Source organism: Musca domestica, unplaced genomic scaffold (genome assembly GCF_030504385.1).
Source record: "Musca domestica strain aabys unplaced genomic scaffold, Musca_domestica.polishedcontigs.V.1.1 17, whole genome shotgun sequence".
Classification (NCBI taxonomy): Eukaryota; Metazoa; Arthropoda; class Insecta; order Diptera; family Muscidae; genus Musca; species Musca domestica.
The window spans coordinates 6,619,336-6,639,785 of NW_026712230.1; the positions used below are offsets into that span (position 1 = coordinate 6,619,336).

Sequence of the window (20,450 nt, forward strand, 5' to 3'; positions counted from 1 at the left end):
CGACATTATTTACCGGAATTGTTTCAAATTTGGTATTTGATGTTCGGAATGGATACTACAGCCTATGCCAGAAAATTGTCTTTGCAGGTCCACGTATAGTACCTTCCTATATGCTGTATTTTATTTATTGTAGCTACATTATAAACAGATTTTTTTCAAGTTAAGCATTTTAATATTATAATAGCTTATGACAAAAGTTGCCTATGCAGGTCCACGTCGTCTTATATACCTTTATATACGGCTATATTCGGTATTTTTAAGATTTTAACAGAATTTTTAATGCATTTTATTTTATATTTATGCCAAATTTGTACCAAATGGTGGAGGGTATTCAAAGTTTGACCGCTTTCTCACTTGCTAGCTCCACTTTCATAATCTGCTGTATATTTCTTGTTATTATTTTTTTTTTGCGTTGGACAATTATATTGTAGATTGGCAAAATACTATACACATTAAAATATATTTAAATGTACGATTAAGCATATAATTCTAAATACTATTATTCCGTATTTTAGTTATATATACCGCAAAGTACTTAACTACTCCATTTACGAATTACAAAGCAGCAAAACGAAATGCATTCAAACATAACGACTTAACAATAAATAACAAATGTATATCTACGACTTCACGTGTATGTATCCTATTGATGTATAACTGGATGATAGCCTTTTTCGTCAGCTGTGTAGGTAACTTTTACCAAACGTCCTGTCTTGGATTTATACACATATTCTCCTTCGACTTGCCATGTCTTCGACTTGACAGCATCTCCTTCGTGATTCGCAACTGGTTTTTCATCCAATTCGGCAACATATTTGTAATCTTTTGGATTGAATTGATGATATTTAATTTTATTTTCCGGGAAAGGATCCAATTTTTTGAATTCTTTTTCAAAGTCAGTGGTGCTGGATTTGGTCTTTTTACTATTCTCTTCAAGTACATCGGCACTGTGCAAATCCTTTGGGCGCTCATAATGATAGCCATTGTCGGGTTTGTGTTCTACCGGTTTTGGTGGATCATAGTGATATCCATCATCTTGTTTCTTTGGAGGATCGTAGTGGTAACCATCGTCTTGTTTCTTGGGAGGATCATAGTGGTAACCATCATCCACTTTGTGTGGGGCATCATAATGGTAACCATCATCCTCTTTGTGCTCACCATCATTTTGAGCCAAAATAATTGTAGCACCCAGAAGGCAAATACCAAGGATCGCCTGCAGATAAAATATGAATATAGTATGAAATTAATTTTTTTGTGCTTCAAAAAATATCATAATTAACTTACAATAATTTTCATGTTGTTGTGCCTTAATTATTCCGTTGCGAAGTGATATTCTTGAATGCCTTTTTATATTTAAATTTTCATGTTGCGGATGTTGTAATCAACTGTTACTTTTTGGGGGTGTACATTATATCTGCAAAACTTTATCACTTTCTCCAAAAACAACAAAAAAAAAAAAAAAAAAAAAACTAACCACAAATGCTCCCCCGTGGTTTCATAATGAAATGACCTAAGTCACAATTACAAAAAAAAAAATGTCACTAATGTATTAAATATAGACACACATAATATGCGATTTATTTTTACATATATATTGGTTGGGCATTGATAAATCAGTCAGTCACTCAGTCATGGCTGACCAACCAGCCTTGGCTGGGTTTTTTGAAACTCGTACTAAAAGATATTTTGTATTGGACAAACGGGACAAGCTAGAATTCTGAAATTTGGAATGATGGAGTGCAGGATAGATGCACCAAAGGGTCTTTTGAAATTCGTACTTTAAGGTTACGAATAGTTCTAAAATGGTACTAAACTTTTAGAATTGTACCATTTGGTGTTATGTGAATGGTTATGTGTAAAACTAGAAATTTCCTATGACACTAATTGATCGAGCAGTACTAAGTGGTACTAAATTGGGTATTGGGTGAAGGCTGGAATTCCGAAATTGGATATTAAGGTCTCTGTTGGTAATTAGGATTGAGACATAGATGTTGTTTGAAAATGTGTGAAGAGTGGTAAATATTGACTTTGTGAAGGAGTAGAGCTGGCATCCTGAAATTTGATATGTATTCCCATATTTGTGCCTGTGGTTGAGAGAAAGAGCTGGTTTTGGTACTAAATTTGGTAATGGGGGAAATGTTAGAGCTGAAATCCTGAAATTTGTTATTAACGTCACTTCTGGTATCTGAGGTATAAATATGAAGTTTAAATGCTACTAAATTTGGTATTGGGTGAAGGGATAGACCTGGAATCCTGAAAAAACTGCAACAAAGTCAAATGCCATAATTTTTACACATTTTTTTTTTAAATTTTATTGAATGAAATCAACAAAAAGAAGCATACAATTTTAAAATAAGTTTAGATTTGTTCGAATTGGTCATCTTTGGCACGAATTATGACCTTTAAACGGCCAATGAAACCGTTACACGATGCCCGAATATTGATCTGCGGTATTTTGAGCCATTCCCGGCAAGGTATAGTCCAACAGATTGGTATCCGGAGATTTTGGTGGCAATTATGCGCTGGAAATGAGGCGAGGAACTTCATTTTGTAATCATTCGTCGGTGGCGCGTGCTGAGTGCGATGGTGCTGAGTCCTATTGGAATGTCCAAGGACTCAGCACAATCCAAATGTCATAATATTCGGCATTTATTCTGATGCCACGGTCGATAAACACGAGCGGAGAGCGACCATCAGCTGTCGTGGCTGCCCACACTATCACCATGGCCGGCGCTTTAGTTCTGGTGGCCATTTTCAGCTGACCTCTTTGGCAAGTAAACACGATCATCCGACAACGAATTTTTTCTCTTTCGGCCAAGCGAAGAAACTTATTAGCTCGTTTGAGCGTATTTTCTTTCCGTTGCGGTGTAAGTTCTTGCACTTTTTGGAATTTCAATAGCTTTACCCTGAGATATTTTTTCAATATTTGCCCAATGCAATATTGCGATATGTTCAGCTCATGAGCCATTTTTCGGCCACTGGGACGCTGGCTTAGATCTAGTCGCTTCTTTACTTCTCAAACCATTTCTGCTGATGTTTCTGTTTTCTTCCGTCCACTTCCTTGATGTCGGGCTACGCTACCAGTATCACGGTAACGAGCGATGGTACCACACACAAAAGATTTATTCACATTTAAATGCTGGAGTGCTCTAAAGATAGCCACTTGTTGTTTTCCAACCAAATATAAAGAAATCACACTATCGCGCTTGAATTTCATCACGAATAACCATTTTTTCTGGAAAATTCTCACCAAAATGCTTTTGTAAGCTTGTAAACAATATAATGAACTGTAACTGGAATAATTATAACAGCTGTCGGGCAAGTGGTTTAGAAATGACTGCAGTCTGAAGTTGGTGGAATGAGTGTCCTTAAATGAGTGTCCTTGAAGGAATGAGTGTCCTTAAATCGATCTTTAATCGACTAATCTCATTTCTTGGTATGTATAGTAATTTTTTATTGGACTTGGTAATTTTTTTATAAATAAAAAATTTGTTATTGTTTGCATTTTCGCTGTATTTGCCTACTTTACCCCACATTAAGTAAAGAGCTTTTAAATTTAAAGAGAACTTGACTTGCTTCAGTGTTTTGGGTTTCGACCAAAATAATCCTCACATTTTGCTCAGCGGACGCAAAATTATAGCCAATTTTATTAGGATTGTAATTGCTCTCCGTGTAAAAAATCAGTTGCTACGCTTTCGTCCAAAATTTCAAGTTTATTTAGGTCCATTATGGTTCGGAATTCCAAAAATCTCGCCTTATCCCAAACGTATGCAGCAATTTTGGCTCTAATGTGAAAGTTCGATATTCAAAATATTCATTCAGTTAGGCTATCATTATATTTTAAATTCTTGAAATACAAAACGCCACCGCTTTAGAATTTCTGAATTATTTTCTGAAAAATGGACTTAGCCCAGAATTTTTGGCAAATGACAGTTCTGTAATTCTCACATAAAATTATTAACAAAGTATCAATATCTAAGGGTAATAACAATAAAAACCCGTTAGGTGGGTAAACGTCAAAATGAAAGGCATTGAAGGAATTATTAATTTGATATTACTTAGTCATCTTTGGAAGTTCAATACCTTGAGCTTACACGAAGTTCAATGAAACGATGATGAAGTTTGAAGTACGACATTTTATAATTTATTGGCCCATTTTTCATTTAGCGCATCCTACACATGGTTTAGTTTGTTATCAATCAAATAATTCGATTGAGAAATGGAATGTTTAATTTAGTCACGCTTTAGCAGCAACAAAAAGCAGGAGTTTTCAAAAACAAAAAGGGAAAAAAAAATAATAAACAATGTAAAATACATACATAAAATCACGTTTCGAAAATTCTTAAGATAAGTTTAGTTTCCAATAGACAAATTAAAATACTTTAAGTGGTTTCTGAGAAATTGTATACATATAATAATGTGGGGGAGTGGATACAGTGGATAAGATGAATTTGAAAGAGTGAGGTGCCCCATGTAAAAAATATTTCGTGAATAATCTGTGCTAAGAAATTATTTTTTTATAATTACAGAAAAGACCAAGTAGATTATGAAAGTAGATAAAAAGCAGCTAAGTTCGGCCTGGCGGCCCTCTGTCTTCTGGAAGGAATTTGCAGAATGTAAAAAATCCATTAAGAAACATCGCTAAAATTTAAAAAATTCCAAATATCAGGCGCTAAAGTAACACGAGGACATACAAAAGCGTGGACTTTTACAGTCAATTATCTGCCAGAGAGGGTGGTGCTTTCTACGAACTTCAAATACCATATTTATAGTCCGAAACCAGTAAAGAAAGTCTTAAAGTCGGGCGGTGCCTACTTTATGATACCCTACACCACTTTGCTAATTTAGTAGATTAAATGTTTTTAAATGTTTTTATGGGAGAATTCAATCATACACGCTATGATTATAATTATAAATTAAATTTAAAATTTAAATTTAAATTTAAAAGACTAAATATGCCGAAGCATTTATGTCTTTTAAATTCGGACTTGTATTGCCCATTTGATATATATGGAGCTATATCAAAATCTGAACCGATCTCGATAAAATTTGGCAAAGATATTTCGGAGCTGTATTTGATATATTTCCCTTAATATCGGTGTTACGGAGTGCATATTACGGCTGTGGGTAACAAATATAACATATCGGATGAATAATATATATGGGAGCTATGGCTATATCTGAACCGATCTTCACCAAATTTTACATACTAGCTTCTAGACTCAATTCAGTCGTAAGTGCCAAATTTAATGCCATTTGAGAAAATATTAGACGTTTGGCGCACAATTAAAGATAAATCGGACGAAGTTATACATGGGAGCTATATCTAAATTTTGACCGATTATCTCCAATTTCAATAGGGTTCGTCCTTGGGCCAAACAAATGATTTGTGCAAAATTTCATCTGGATCTGGTTATAAATGCGGACTGTACTTTGTTTACAATAATACATGGAAAGATGGACGGACATGCATAAATCGACTCAGAATGTGATTCTATGCAGATCATCAAAAGAAACTATGTATCTATCTCGTTTCCTTTTGCCTGTTACAAACAAATGCACAAAGACATAATACCCTGACCACCTTGTGATGTAGGGTATAAACAACTATGGGGAAAATGTAGCTAAAATCGTCAACATACAGAATAGTGAGAGGCATCATTATATGGGGGTTATACGAAGACGTGTACATATATAAGCAACTTTCTATCAAATATCAAATTTAATAAAATTCCCGTGAAATAATGTGGCACAAAGTATACAAAATACCGAATATTGCAGAGTGCAGTTATATTAGGACATGAATCTATAATATAGAAAATTATCACAAAATATTATAGAAAAATTTGTTGTTGCACAATGGTCAGGCTTAATCCCTTTATTGTTGTTTTAATAAAAACAACGTTTTTATATTAGACCGCGTTGCCGGTACGTATTTTTAGTCTGTAATAGATATTTTTTAAAGCATCTCCATAGTAATTTCTAAATAGAAATAAATATTCATGGCAGTGGAGTGTTAAAAACCTATATGAACATCTTAAATAGCGCGATGTGAAAACTCAGCTCAATTTTTTGGTATTGTAAAGAGCTTAGCAACATTTTCCATTCAACTGAGCTGTTATTTGGAATTTGTGTTTCCAAAGTTTAGATTACCAAGCTGCGTGGTATTTAGTTTTGTCCACCTCATAATTGAGGTAGAATGATATCAGAATAGCACAAGGATTACTAAAAAAATAAAATTAAAAATTTAAATTAAATTACTCTTTTACATCCATTGCCGTAAGATGAGAATTGTTTTTTTTTTTTTGTTATTTAAATTGGACGTTGGAGACCCCTTAAAGTCCATATTTTTCATCATAGTATAACTCAATGACGATTGAGGTCCCGTCCTACTTTCAAATATTCGTAATTTTTTCGTGTTTCTGACACAATTTCCGTTTGACATTTCGGAGATTATTTCAAATAGACGTACATCCCACATTTACTTTCCCAACCAATATTCTTTTGGGATAACAAATTCAATAGAATACAACATTTTCTTTCCTGACCATACATTGGTTGAGAAAATGGACTTGGGGGTACAATAATGTGGGGACTACACATAAATAAATGCCAATGTTGACAATTATCTGTAAGATGGTTCTCTACCACAGGGTAGCCTAAATACATTTTTTTATCCACATCAATTGATGAATGTGGTGAAGACCAAGATCGACCCTTCTCCGAAAATTGAAAATTTTATGCGTTTATCCCCTTTGAAACCAAGATGCCTAATAAGGGCCAAACATGAAAACACTACAATATGTTAGAAGCCCCCTCATGTCCAAATCCATTTTGGAAAATTTCGCTTTTGAAATTATATCACGGAGCACTGCCTAGATATTACCCTTAGCATTTTGAACAAGGACATTTGCCCAATATTTACGCACTCCGTCGTGCTGTTAGTTTTTGTGGTCCATTTTATGGCTAAATATAATCCAATGGTCATCCAAAATGCTAGAATTCTTCACTGTGCTTAACTATCTTCTCAGGCGTGTCGATTGGCTTCAATTGTGTTATCATGATTTTTTTCTGTTTTTGTTTCATTTGAACCCATAAATATTTCGATCATCTCCAAAAGCAATTTGGCTATATTCGTCACCGAAATCAGCATAAAAAAGCCAGAAGTTCGCCTTTTGTGTATTTCGGATATAGCCTGTAAGTAATGTTAGTATTTTTTCACACAAAAGTAGTAGTCCATTCTAACCGCTGTCTTAAATTCTAACTTCATGCAAGATTTCGTGTCCTTTGGTTTCTATGTGTGACCTTTATAACGGCTGCAAAATCAGTAACATTTTGAGTTGCTGGTCCATTTCACCCCCTAAATATATAACGGACATCTTTGAAAACAAGAGGCTTAGCCCTTCTGAGCCTAACCCTACCTTTGTCAAAAATTTCGTGAGGATCGAATGATAATTGCAATCTGTGTATAAATATTAACCCCAACCTGTGTTGTTAAGTGCAAAAATATTACGAAATATACACTTCAATATTATAAGTCAAAATGAAAAAATCGCATGCGATAAAAAATATGAAAAAATAAAAAAATGTCACAAAATACTACAAAATCTATATTAACATCATTATTGGTATATTTTTATGCGATTTTTTTAGTTTAAATACTTTAATGCCAAAAGGGCATCCTAAATTTAAAAAAATTTTCAAAATCACTCCAGTCATTCTGGAGATATAAGCATTCTAGCTAACATCCCCTTCCTTTCCGATATCCGATATTTTTACTATCGGGATCTACATAACGGTCAGAATTGACCTGTTCGTCTATTTGTGATTTCGCGGTTTAATGGATAATTTGACTTTTATTTATCAAAAATGTTATGGTCTATTTCAACCACTAAATATTACCCGATGACCATCAAAATTGGAAGGCTTCTGCCCAGCCCAAAGCTCTAGCCCCATGCTAACTTTTGTGACCTGTAGAGCAACTGCAAAATCAGGAAAATTTTCAGTTTTTGGCCCATTTCAACCCCTTAATATTGTGCGATCATCTCCAAAAGAAATAGGGTTCTATTTTGACCTTAACCCCACCTACATTTTAAATTTCGTGAAGATCGGGCCATAATTGTGACCTGTAGAGTGATTACAAATTAATATGGACAGACGGACATACATAGTTAGATCGACTCAGCTCGGCGAGATAGGAAGATCCATATATACTTTCCTATATGGGAAACCAATATTTGGAGGCATTATATAATGTTTGGCCCTATAAAACTTTTAATATTTCCCACACCCACTGTTGTATGGTATAAAAATGTTGCCAAAATCAGCAAAATATAAAGTATCCGCAGTTTACCTAAAATGAGGGCGGTACCAAACCTGAATATGTTTAGTTAATTTTCGCCAGCTGTGGTAGTAGTGTTACAAAGTACAAATACGAAATTTCAAACAATTCCATTGGGAAATTTAACTAAAATTATCTAAATACCGAACATTAGGGAATTTAGATGGAGTGCTACAGAAAAACATGTGACGTATATAAACAACTTTCTGCCTAACACAAAATTTGAAACAATTCTCTTTGAAAATGAGACTTCATTCACCAAAATGATGAATATCAGGAGGTATATATCTGTGGATGCTATACGAGATTGAGGATCGATATATCCCATTTTTTGTCAGTTTTCATTTTGCAGACAACTTAATCTTTGAAATTACAGAATTCATGTTTTACTATTCGCCAGCAAAGATCAATGTAAAAAACTGACCTATCTATGTTTAACCGTGTCTTGACCAATTCGTGTTTTTTAACGTGGATAATAGCTTAAACAGATCTTACTTTACTGCAAAATAAATGGCTCAAACTATATTTTCTGTCGTTTATATCAAGGAAACTAAAGAAAAACGAAAAGAAGATGCTTCTGCAAACTTAAAATGCATTCCCAGATGATGACCACACCCCTTCTTCTACATTCATACATACATGCATATGTATGACCAAAAGAAGGAGGCATAACTTCGGCCCCTTACCATCTCCACATGATGTGGTTGACCTTCACGTTTGCCACCGGTCTCCAGCAGTTTATTCACCCTAAGACACACCTTTACAGTTATAGTTGAACTTTAAGAATCGTATTCAACTCGCATCGAAGCAACGTCCAAGATGAAGTTTGGCAACTGGATATGCCTCTTTACTGTGGCTGTTTTGCAATGTCTTCCTGTTACACACGGGGCAAATAGTTTATAAATGCTTTCTGCTGGCGTGGATTTTACAAATCAAACATTCCGGTTCTGTTACTCTTGACCAATGAAAAATGATCTCCCTATAGAGAGTAATAAAAATATATAAAGGCTTCAGAACCAAAAAGGACTTGCAGTTTATTTTGTAAATCCCAAGAAAACGGTTGAAGTTATCAAAAATGAAGTTCACTGTGAGTTTCATGTTTCATAGGCATCGTGTAAAATTTGTAAGGTTTAAAATTGTTATTCCTCTTGCAGATAATCGTATTTGCGTGCCTTTTGGCCTTTGCATTGGCCGGACACTATGAGAGCCATGGTCATCATGAAGATCACGGTCGTCACGATTACGGCCACGGTCATATTGATGACCATGGTCATGGTCATGAAAGTCATGGCCACCATGATGAGCATGATGATCATGGTCATCATGACGATCACGATGATCATGGCCACCATGATGATCACGATGAACATCAAAATCAACATCAAGACGATCATGACGAACATGGACATCATGACTTCCACGGTCATCATGACGATCATGAACAGCATGAGGTTCAAGGCCACGAATATGATCATGTCCATTTCGATGATCATGGCCATCACAAGGAGCATGTGGGCGATCTAAAGAAGTATGTCCGCGTCAGTCCAGTGGTTGATAAGAAGAAAGTGGAGGTTGGTGCCGACAAACATGATTACCACGGCAAACACGGAAAACAAGCCTAGATGTCATCCACGCGGAGATGTCACCCACCGAGATTGATCTGATCCATATTTGGCATTCAATTTATTTGTGATTTGAATAAAACAAAATGTAATGATCACAGACAATTTGTAAAGCTTATTAACATTTCTGGGTAGATAAAGGATAAGAAAGCTTATGTCTCGATAAAAAAATGAATGTGTGGGTGTACCGAGTTTGTCACTCCCTTTGTAATACCTCGCAATATACAGTGTGAGATAAAACAAGTAAAAAAACATTAAGTTCGGCCGGGCCAAACTTTTAGTACCCTCCACCTTAGGGTAAAGGAAACATTAGAAGAAATGTGACAAAAACCATTAAAATGCCGAATATCGGGAGGTACCGTTATATGGGGGCTATACCAAATCGTGGACCTACACATGCAAGGTTTCGCAAAGGAGCTAGAACCCATTATGACCTACAAATACCAATTTTCAGACAAATACGTGAAAAAAAATATGGCAAAAATCATCAAATTACCGAATATCGGGAGGTACCGTTATATTGGGGCTATACCAAAACGTGGACCTATAATTACAATGACTCGCCACACGAACTGGGACCCATTATGACCTACAAATACCAATTTTCAGAAAAATCCGTGAAAAAAATGTGGCATAAATCATCAAAATACCGAGTATCGGGAGGTACCGTTATATGGGGACTATACCAGAACGTGTACATATATATCTCATTTTCAATACCAACCATCCTAGACACAATACCAATTGCTCTCCTAAATTTTGGCGCTCTACGTCAAATAATGTGGGCTGTATCGTGATTTCAACAGACAGACGGACATCGTTAAATCGACTTAGAATTTTATGCTGATTATAAATGTATATACTCTATGGGGTCTACGACGAATATTTAAGGATGTTACAAACGGAATGACAATGTTAATATACCCTCCTTTCCAAGGTGGAGGGCATAAAAATGTCGGAAATAGCATTACATTTTAGAATAGGTTTAGATTTGTTAGAATTGGTCACCTTTGGCACGAATAATAACCTTCAAACAGCAAACGAAACCGTTACACGCTGTCCGAATATAGCTCTGCGCTATTTTAGCCAATTCCCAGCGAAGCGCTTGCTTGAGGCGATCAACACTTTTGTATTTTTATTAGTGCCAACCTTGCTTTCCAAAATACTCTAGACACAATAGTCCAACGGCTTGGTATGTGGAGATTTTGGTGGTCATTGTGCGCTATAAATGAAGCGAGGAACCCCATTTTGTAATCATTCTAGGGTGGCGCGTGCTGAGTGCGATGGTGCTGAGTCTTGTTGGAATGTCCAAGATCTGTGGCCAAAATGTTTGCGTGCCCAAGGCTTTAATACAACCTCCAGAGTATGTTCGCGATAATATTCGGTATTTATTCTGGTGCCACAGTCGATTAATAGCGGAGCGGAGAGAGACTATCGGCTGTTATGGCGTCCCACACCACCACCATTGCCAGCGCTTGAGTTCTGGTGTCCAACCGAAGGTGCACATTTTCAGCTGACCATTATGGCAAGTAAACACGATCATTTTGTTTGTTTACTAACTGCTGGACAACAATATTTTACCTAAATTAAACCAAATTCGGCAGTTCACCACTTTCGGCCAAGCGAAGCAACTCTTGAGATCTTTTGAGCCTATTTTCTTTCTGTTGCGTTGTAAGTTCTTGCACTTTTTGGAATTGCAATGGCTTTACCCTGAGCTCAATATTTGCCGAATGGAAAATTGCGATATGTTCAGCTCACGAGTCATTTTCGACCATTGCGACGCGTTTTCTGCTGATGTTGCTGTTTTCTTCCGTTCACTACCTTGACGTCTGACTACGCTACCAGTATCACGGTAACGAGCGATGGTACGAGACACAAAAGATTTATTCACATTTAAATGCTGAAGTGCTCTAACGATATCCCCTTGGGGTTTTCCAGCCAAATATAAAGAAGTCACACTTTCTGGAAAATTCTCACCAAACTGCTTTTGTACGCTTGCAAGGACTTTTGGTATTGAAAATTTTAGATGATGTTAGGTTCAGGATTAGATAAGGAGCATTTTGTTTTTAAAGATGTTCGCAAAATATTTAAGGTTTAAAATAGACCAAAATATTAAAATTGTCTAGATTTTGCAGTCGCCTATAGCCCTCAACTAAGGACCAATAGATATGCAATTTTTTATGAGGTTTGAGTTTACAGCTCTGCCACCAAGCATTTGAACGGTGAAAAGGATCACAATTAAGTGTGATGCGCGCCCGACTATAGCCTTTGCTTACTTGTTTATTATACCCTACAACACTATGTGTTGGGGGTATTATAAGTTTGATTGGGCCAGAATTTATGTAACACCTCGAAATATTGATTTCCCATATAGGAAAGTATATATGGATCTTCCTATCTCGCCGAGCTGAGTCGATCTAGCTATGTATGTCCGTCCGTCCGTCTGTCCATGTTAATTTGTAACAAGTAAGCAAAGGCTACAGTCGAGCGGGGCCGACCGTTGAATACCCTACAACACTATAATAAACCATACAGTTTATATAGGCAAGATACTCGAAAGAATTCCACAAGATATTGCGACAAATAATAAAAGAAAACCATCAGGTTTCGTTCTCTAATTTTCGAATAATAGCAACTTAAACTAATTTGCTCATTTCCAATTTATTGGTAGATGTTGCACTTAAATGGTCTTCCTAGATCTGGAACCAATGTTTCCCAAAGACCTATAATCTCTCAGAAGTGGCAAAAGATTAACATTTATTATTAGTTTTTGACTGAAACGCATCTATATGAGATACAGACATTTGACTATATTTTTCAACGAAATCAGCCTTAACGAAATAGTCAGAAGTGCGTCTTTCCTGTATTTGTGAATTCTCCAAAAAGTCACTGGAATGGACATTTTCGTATTTTGTCTACAAAAGTTGGCAAACTCCTTCACACATTGAATATTTTTGGATGGCCATCCAAAACTGCTTGGCTTTTGCAATGTCCGGTAACCCCCATAATTACGACCTGCTGACAATTTTGCAGTTTTTTGTTCCATTTCAACCCCTAAATATATGGCGATCATCTTCAAAAAGAATAGGCTTTTATTCTGACCCTCATCTTATCTCCATGCAAAATTTCGTAAGGATCGGGCCATAAATGCGATCTGTATATGATATCCTGATATTCTAACTACTTAGTTTTGTTAGCTGTAGAAATATTACCAAATGTTCAAATCAAAATGAAAATATGCCAAAAATATGACAAAATTGAAAAAATATGAGAAAATTTTACAAAATCAATATTTTCATCTTTAGAGAGATATTTTTATGCGATTTTTTTCGACGTTTTATGTTTCCTGCCAAGAGGTCATTCTGAATTAATGAGAACTGTCGAAATCAGTTCAGCCGTTCTCGACATATAAGAGATTTTTCAAGCAGAAAGATTTGGTAAACATATATATCGCACATATTTTGCTATATATCCGTTTTGTTGGATGTTAACATCAATATAAAGATCAGAAGTAACCTTGTCATGGCTTTGTGATTTCGCCGGGATTTAAAATATTCGCGGTTTAATGAAAAATTTTGAATTTTTTCAACAAAAAAGATATTGTCTATTTTACCCGGTAAATATTATCCGATGACCACCCAAATAGGTAGGCTTCTTGCCAGCCCTAACCTCTAGCTACATGCGAAATTCCGCGTCGATTGGTCTATAATTGCGACCTGTAGAGCAAGTGCAAAATCAGGATTTTTTTCAGTTTTTGGTCCATTTCAACCCCTAAATATTATGCGATCATCACCAAAAGAAATAGGGTTCTATTCTGACCATAGCCCCGCCTCCATTTTAAATTTCGTGAAGATCGGACCATAATTGCGACCTGTATTCATTAAACCGCGAATATTTTAAATCCCGGCGAAATTAAAAGCCATGACAAGGTTACTCTGATCTTTACATTGATGTTAACATCCATCAAATCGAATATATAGCAAAATATGTGCGATATATATGTCTATCAAACAAGATATGCTTGAAAGATCTCTTATATATCGAGAACGGCTGAACTGTTTTCGACAGTTCTCATTAATTCAGAATGGCCTCTTGGCAGAAAAGAAAAAACGTCTAAAAAAATCGCATAAAAATATCTCTCTAAAGATGAAAATATTGATTTTGTAAAATTTTCTCATATTTTTTCAATTTTGTCATATTTTCATTTTGAATTAAACATTTGGTAATATTTCTACAGCTAACAAAACTAAGTAGTTAGGATATCAGGATATCATATACAGATCGCATTTATGGCCCGATCTTTATGAAATTTTGTATGGGGATAAGATGAGGGTCAGAATAGAAGCCTACTCTTTTTGGAGATAATCGCCATATATTTAGGGGTTGAAATGGACAAAAAAACTACAAAATTGTCAGCAAGTCGTAATTATCGCCCGATCGCATTTGAATGGAGGTTACCGGACATTGCAAAAGCCAAATAGTTTTGGATGGCCATCCAAAATATTCAATGTGTGAAATAGTTTGCCAACTTTTATAGACAAAATACGAAAATATCATTCCAGTGTCTTTTTGGAGAATTCACAAATACAGGAAAGACGCACTTCTGACTATTTCGTTAAGGCTGATTTCGTTGAAAAATATAGTCAAATGTCTGTATCTCATATAGATGCGTTTAAGTCAAAAACCAATAATAAATGTTAATCTTTTGCCACTTCTGAGAGACTATAGTTCTTTGAAAAATATTGGTTCCAGATCTAGGAAGACCATTTATGTGTAAATTGGAAATGAGCAAATTAGTTCAAGTTTCTATTATTCGAAAATTAGAACGAAACCTGATGATTTTCTTTTATTATTTGTCACAATATCTTGTGGAATTCTTTCGAGTATCTGGCCTATATAAACTGTATCATTTATTATAGTGTTGTAGGGTATTCAACGGTCGGCCCCGCTCGACTGTAGCCTTTGCTTACTTGTTATTATTACTACTGTTATTACTAGGTTTAATGAAATGAAGTTGCTTACCAATTTCTCCTCTTGACAGCCTTTTATTTCATTGTGGCCCACCCTGTGCATATGCAAATGTGACTTATTTCAAACTTTATGCAAATGAAGAATTTTATCGCATTATTTAACATGCATACTCGTGTCATAGCTTTGTTAGCAGTTATATATTCCTACTTATTGTCATCATGCCAATATTTTTATGATCGTTTTTGGTGCTTAATATAATATGGAATTATGGCTTTAATGAATTTAACTGCATCTTCAAATAATCTGCATTTATACCAATACTAAAAATATGAAATCTGGCATTAATGTTTTCAATAAAAAAATGTACAATGTACTAGCAAAATCCGGCGCACCTCACATCCTCAACTAAATTTAACTTCTTCTAAATGGTAAAAGCGATTAATGTGTTTCATATTGAAGCTAATTATATACAATCATATGTAAGGTAGGACTTCAAAATAAATAATAAATAATAAGAAATGTAACAAGTGCTTCTGTTAAATCGTCTTATTTCTTTTTTCAAAATTGGGAAAAATAAATGAAACGTTAACAATTTCATGTTAAAATTTTGCTTCATTTATTAGTGTTGAAATATGAGTGAGGTGCCATACATAGCGTTGTACTTTTATGGGGGAAATCCATCTGGTACGATTTGGCCGATAAATTCCATATTCACATCAGACCTCTGGTTGAGAAAGATATTAAGATATACCAAGTTTGATAAGCATCGCTGACAAGTTATGAGAGATAACAAGTAAAAAACCAGTAAGTTCGGCTGGGCCGAACTTTGAATACCCTGCACCATTTGGAACGAATTAGAAAGTTTTCCAAAAAATAAAATCTATTGAAAATTCTGTTAAAATCTTTAAATTACCTAATATAGGAAGCTGCCGATATATGGGGGATATACGATATTGTGGACCTATATTGACAAATTTATGTCTGGTACTCACAAGCAACTCCTTGTGTGGATTTTCAGATAATTCCATTGGGAAAAAATCATCAAAATACGATATCGTGGACCTATATAGATAACCCTCTTTCAGGGAGTAAAGTACTCACAAAGAACTCCTTGTGTAGAATTTCAGACAATTCCGTTGAAAATGTGGCTAAAATCATCAAAATACCGAATATATAGGGTTACCGTTATATGGGGGCTATCGATATCGTGGACCGATATAGCCCATCTTTGAACTTGACCTGCCTGCAGACAAAAGAGAGATCTGTGCAAAATTTTAACTTCCTATCCTAATTCGTTTAGACTGTAGCGTGATTACAACAGACGGAGGGACAGGGCTAAATCGTCTTAGAATTTTAAGCTGATCAAGAATATAAATACTTTGTTGGGTCTAAAATGATTATTTCGATGAGTTACAAACGGAATGACGAATTTAATATACCCACCATATAAAAATACTGAAAATTGCGACAATTTGTGGGGGAGGTACCAGAAGAGGCAGGCCGATATCTATCATCTTCATACCAAGTCTTGTGTTAGTATAAATATTGGAATGTGCAAAGTTTAGAAGGAATGAGACGCTTGTTTAGAATTGAATGAGCAGTCTGGTTGTTCAAAATTGTAACCCCTTCACTTCTGTGGTAAAAATATTTGGATGTGTGATATTTAAAAAGAATCAGATGCTTATTACGCATTTTTGAGAGGTTTGTTATTTATATGTAATGTACCAGAAGATCGCAAGTTCACACCAGTAAAATCATTTAGATGTGTGCAATTTAAAGAGAATCGGATGCTTATACCGCTTTTATGAGCGTTTTGTTATTCAAAATTTTGACAGCTTTGCTTCAACCCAGATCTTGTATCAGTATAAATATTGGAATGTGTGAAGTTTAGAATGAATCGGACGTTTATTTCGCATTTTATGAGAGATAAATTTATTCAACATTCTGACACTTTGTTGGGGAGGGTCCACAAGGAGCACACCGATGTGTTCCATCTCCTTACATCATCTTTAGAACTATTAGGGTGTGCCAAGTTTTAAAATAATCGGATGTTCATTCCGCACTTTATGACAGTCGTGGTTATTCAAAATTTTGAGCCGTTGTGGGGGAGCTACCGGAAGAAGTTCATCTTCATATCAGCTCCGATATAGTTCATCTTCATACCAGAGCCTGTGTTGACAAAAATGTTGGGATGCGTGAAACTTGAAGACATACGCAACTTTTCAGATTTCATGAGAGTCATAATGATTCAATATGTTGACCCTTTGTGGGGAAGTTACTTTATGGAGTGTAACTTGACCTAGCACTGTAAAAAAAATATTGGGACTTGCAAAATATGAGCAAAATCGAATGATCCTGTCTCTCCCTATGACATAAATTATTTTCTTCGGAAATTGTAAGGTAGACCTAACACACACATAAGTAAAATTTTATCAACTTAATATATTTCGTTTGGAAGCTAGAGTGATTTAGACAGATGGACAAGCAGACCGACGGACTGCACATCGCTGAATTTACAAAGAATTTTGTGGTGATATATAACTTCTAGGGTCTAAAATGTATATTTCGACGTGTTGCAAGGTGGAGGGTATACAAGGTAGGAATTACTTAGTAACTTTAAAAACAAATTATTAAAAATTATACCGTTATCCCATATATTTTTTAATTACTATTTTGCAAATCATATATTCGCCGAATAAAAATTGGTCTCTGCCAGGCCATATTTTGTAATAAACATTCCCTTATTATCCTACCATAACTTATATGTTTTGAAGATGTCAAATTCGAAAATAAAAAAAAAACATTTAAATTTGCTACTTGAGATTTTCCATTATTTATTCATTTATTTATTGTTCAACATTTGGGTGATAACCATGTTCATCAGCGGTATAGGTGACCTTGATGTGTTTACCATCCTTGGAAACATATTCGTATTCACCCTTGACGAGCCAATTGTCCTTATCTTGCAAGTGACCTTCTTGTTCGGCACGGATGTGGTTGGTCAATTCGAGGGCATATTTGAAATCTTCGGCATTGACTTCGGAGAATTCCTTGACAACTTCAGCTTCTTCGTTGGCATAGGCGAAAGCCAAAAGGCAGGCAAGGAGGACAATCTATAATCAAAAAAGAAAGCAACATATTAGTATATTTTTCCTCCTTTGAAGGCCTTTGGATCTCAATACTCACAGCGAATTTCATTTTGTTATGTTTGATGATCACAAAACTAACTGATAATTATCGACTTTCTGTATTCCCTTTTTATATGCTGCCTAATTTCGAAATTTGTTTTCTAGTAGCAGCGATGATATATTTTGTTGCTTCTCCGTTAGCTTCTAGTTTAACAAGAATTAACGAACAAATCGGAAACTCATCAAAGCAAAGTGATAATTTCATAAGTAAATTGCATACTCATTTGAAATTCTAAATTTGCAAAATTATTGATATATGGGCAAATAGGGGCTTATATTTTAAACTTTTGAATTGACAATTTTGTTTCCAAAATGCAAACACAATTTGCATTGTGGGAGAGATACGTTTTAATAAATGTTAGACCCTAATTTTGCGGTTCTGTCCTCCCTCAGACGGCATATGTTTAAAGGGGATATACGAAAATGTGGACCGAACGAAGTAAAGTAGGTTGATCAAATATAACTCAAATGTATTCGAATAAAACTTATAAATGAATGCAAACCGCTCAATATTCGTTGGAATTTAACGCTCATCCGATTTTCATACACTGGGATTAAAACCTTGAAAAACCCCTAGTTGTTCATCCGATTTCAGAGTTCACTACCCTTTGATGGGGGAGGTTATAAAGGTGTGGACCTATTGAAGCCGTTATATTAGGGTCTATACGACAACGTGGACCTGCAAATGCGAAACTTGAAAAAAACAAGATAAAAAGCAGTAAGTTCGGTCGGGCCGAACTTTGAATACCCTCCACAATTCGGAACGAATTTGGAAATTTAAAAAAAAAATAAAATCCTTAAAAATTTTGTTAAAATCTTAAAAATACCGAATATAGCCATTATATTATACGACGTGGACCCTACAAGCCATTACCATATTCAAATTCGAAACTTGAAATAAACGGTGAGTAATGTAGCTAAAATCATATAAATATCGTATAAAGGGAGGTACCGTTATATCGGAGCTGTGCGAAGACCTGGACCAGCATAGACAATTTTCTGTCACTGGCTGTAGCATCCATTACAAAGTTCAAATACGACATCTCAAACAATTTCGATGGGTATTGTACCTAAAATCGTCAAAATACCGAATATAGGGAGGTACTGATATATGGGGCCTATACGAAGACCTGGAAATGCATAGATAATTTTCCGTCACAGACTGTAGTTCCCATTATGAACTCTAAATAATTTGAAACAATTCCGGTGAATAATGACGCTAAAATCATCATCAAGAATAGAATATTGGGAGGTACCGTTATATGGGGGCTATATGAAGACGTGGATCTGCACAGACAATTTTCTGCTTAGGCTGTAGTATCCATTACGATCTTCAAATATCAAATTTGAAATAATTCCGGTTAAGAAAGACGGACCTCGCTAAATCAACTAAGAATTTTACGCTGATCAAGAATATATATACTTTGTTGGGTCTGACATGAGTATTTAGAGGAGTTACAAACGGAATGACAAAGTTAATATACCCTCCATAGTATGGTGGAGGGTATAAAAAACTGTTTATAATGTAGCTAAAATCATCAAAATACCGAACATAGGGAGGTACCATGGGGGTTATAAAACGTGGACCTGTACAGATAATTTTGTGACATAGGCTGTAGTATCCATTACGAACTTCAAATACAACATTTGAAAAAATTCCGGTACATAATGTCGCTAAAATCATCAAAATACCGAATATAAGAAAGGGCCTTTATATGGGAGCTATACGAAGACCTGGACCTGCACAGGCAACCGAAGTTGCACATTTTCAGCTGACCTCTTTGGCAAATAAATACGATCACGATTTTGTTCGTTTACAAACCGTTGGATAACGAATGTTTTCTCATCGGAGAAAACCAAATTCGGCAGTTCACCACTTTCGGCCAAGCGCAGCAACTCTTTAGCTATTTTGAGTCTATTTTCTTTCTGTTGCGGTGTAAGTTCTTGCTTTACTTTTTGGAATTTCAATGGCTTAACCCCGAGCTCATTTTTCAATATTTGCCGAAAGGAATATTGCGATATGTTCAGCCGCCTCTTTGCTCGATCAAGTCGCCTCTTTGCTTTTCGAACCATTTCTGCTGATGTTGCTGTTTTCTTCCGTCCACTTCCTTGACGTCGGGCTACGCTACCAGTTTCACGGTAACGGGCGATGGTACGAGACACAACAAATTTATTCACATTTAAATGCTGGAGTGCACTAACGATAGCCACTTGTTGTTTTCCAGCCAAATGTAAAGAAATCACACTACCACGCTTGAATTCCATCACGAATAACTTTTTTCTGGAAAATTCTCACCAAAATTCTTTTGTACGCTTGTAAAGAATATA

General features: G+C 35.5%; 3 protein-coding genes across 3 annotated transcripts; 1 reads left to right on the top strand and 2 right to left on the bottom strand.

Moving 5' to 3' along the window:
* Window positions 1–362: 362 nt before the first annotated feature.
* LOC131801598 (uncharacterized) lies at window positions 363–1,419 on the bottom strand. The gene is made up of 2 exons (XM_059120413.1): window positions 1,285–1,419; window positions 363–1,213 (listed from the first exon to the last, which is right to left on the bottom strand). The coding sequence occupies exons 1-2, from the start codon at window positions 1,294–1,296 to the stop codon at window positions 644–646; spliced, it is 582 nt and encodes a 193-aa protein (XP_058976396.1). The 5' UTR covers window positions 1,297–1,419; the 3' UTR covers window positions 363–643.
* Window positions 1,420–8,537: 7,118 nt separating this feature from the next.
* Window positions 8,538–10,054, top strand: LOC131801599 (histidine-rich glycoprotein-like). The gene is made up of 2 exons (XM_059120414.1): window positions 8,538–9,428; window positions 9,496–10,054. The coding sequence occupies exons 1-2, from the start codon at window positions 9,417–9,419 to the stop codon at window positions 9,961–9,963; spliced, it is 480 nt and encodes a 159-aa protein (XP_058976397.1). The 5' UTR covers window positions 8,538–9,416; the 3' UTR covers window positions 9,964–10,054.
* A 7,683-nt stretch (window positions 10,055–17,737) lies between these two features.
* LOC101891609 (larval cuticle protein 9-like) lies at window positions 17,738–18,279 on the bottom strand. Its single transcript, XM_005190156.4, has 2 exons — window positions 18,121–18,279; window positions 17,738–18,047 (listed from the first exon to the last, which is right to left on the bottom strand). Exons 1-2 carry the CDS (start codon window positions 18,130–18,132, stop codon window positions 17,781–17,783), a joined length of 279 nt encoding a protein of 92 aa, XP_005190213.1. The 5' UTR covers window positions 18,133–18,279; the 3' UTR covers window positions 17,738–17,780.
* Window positions 18,280–20,450: the final 2,171 nt, after the last annotated feature.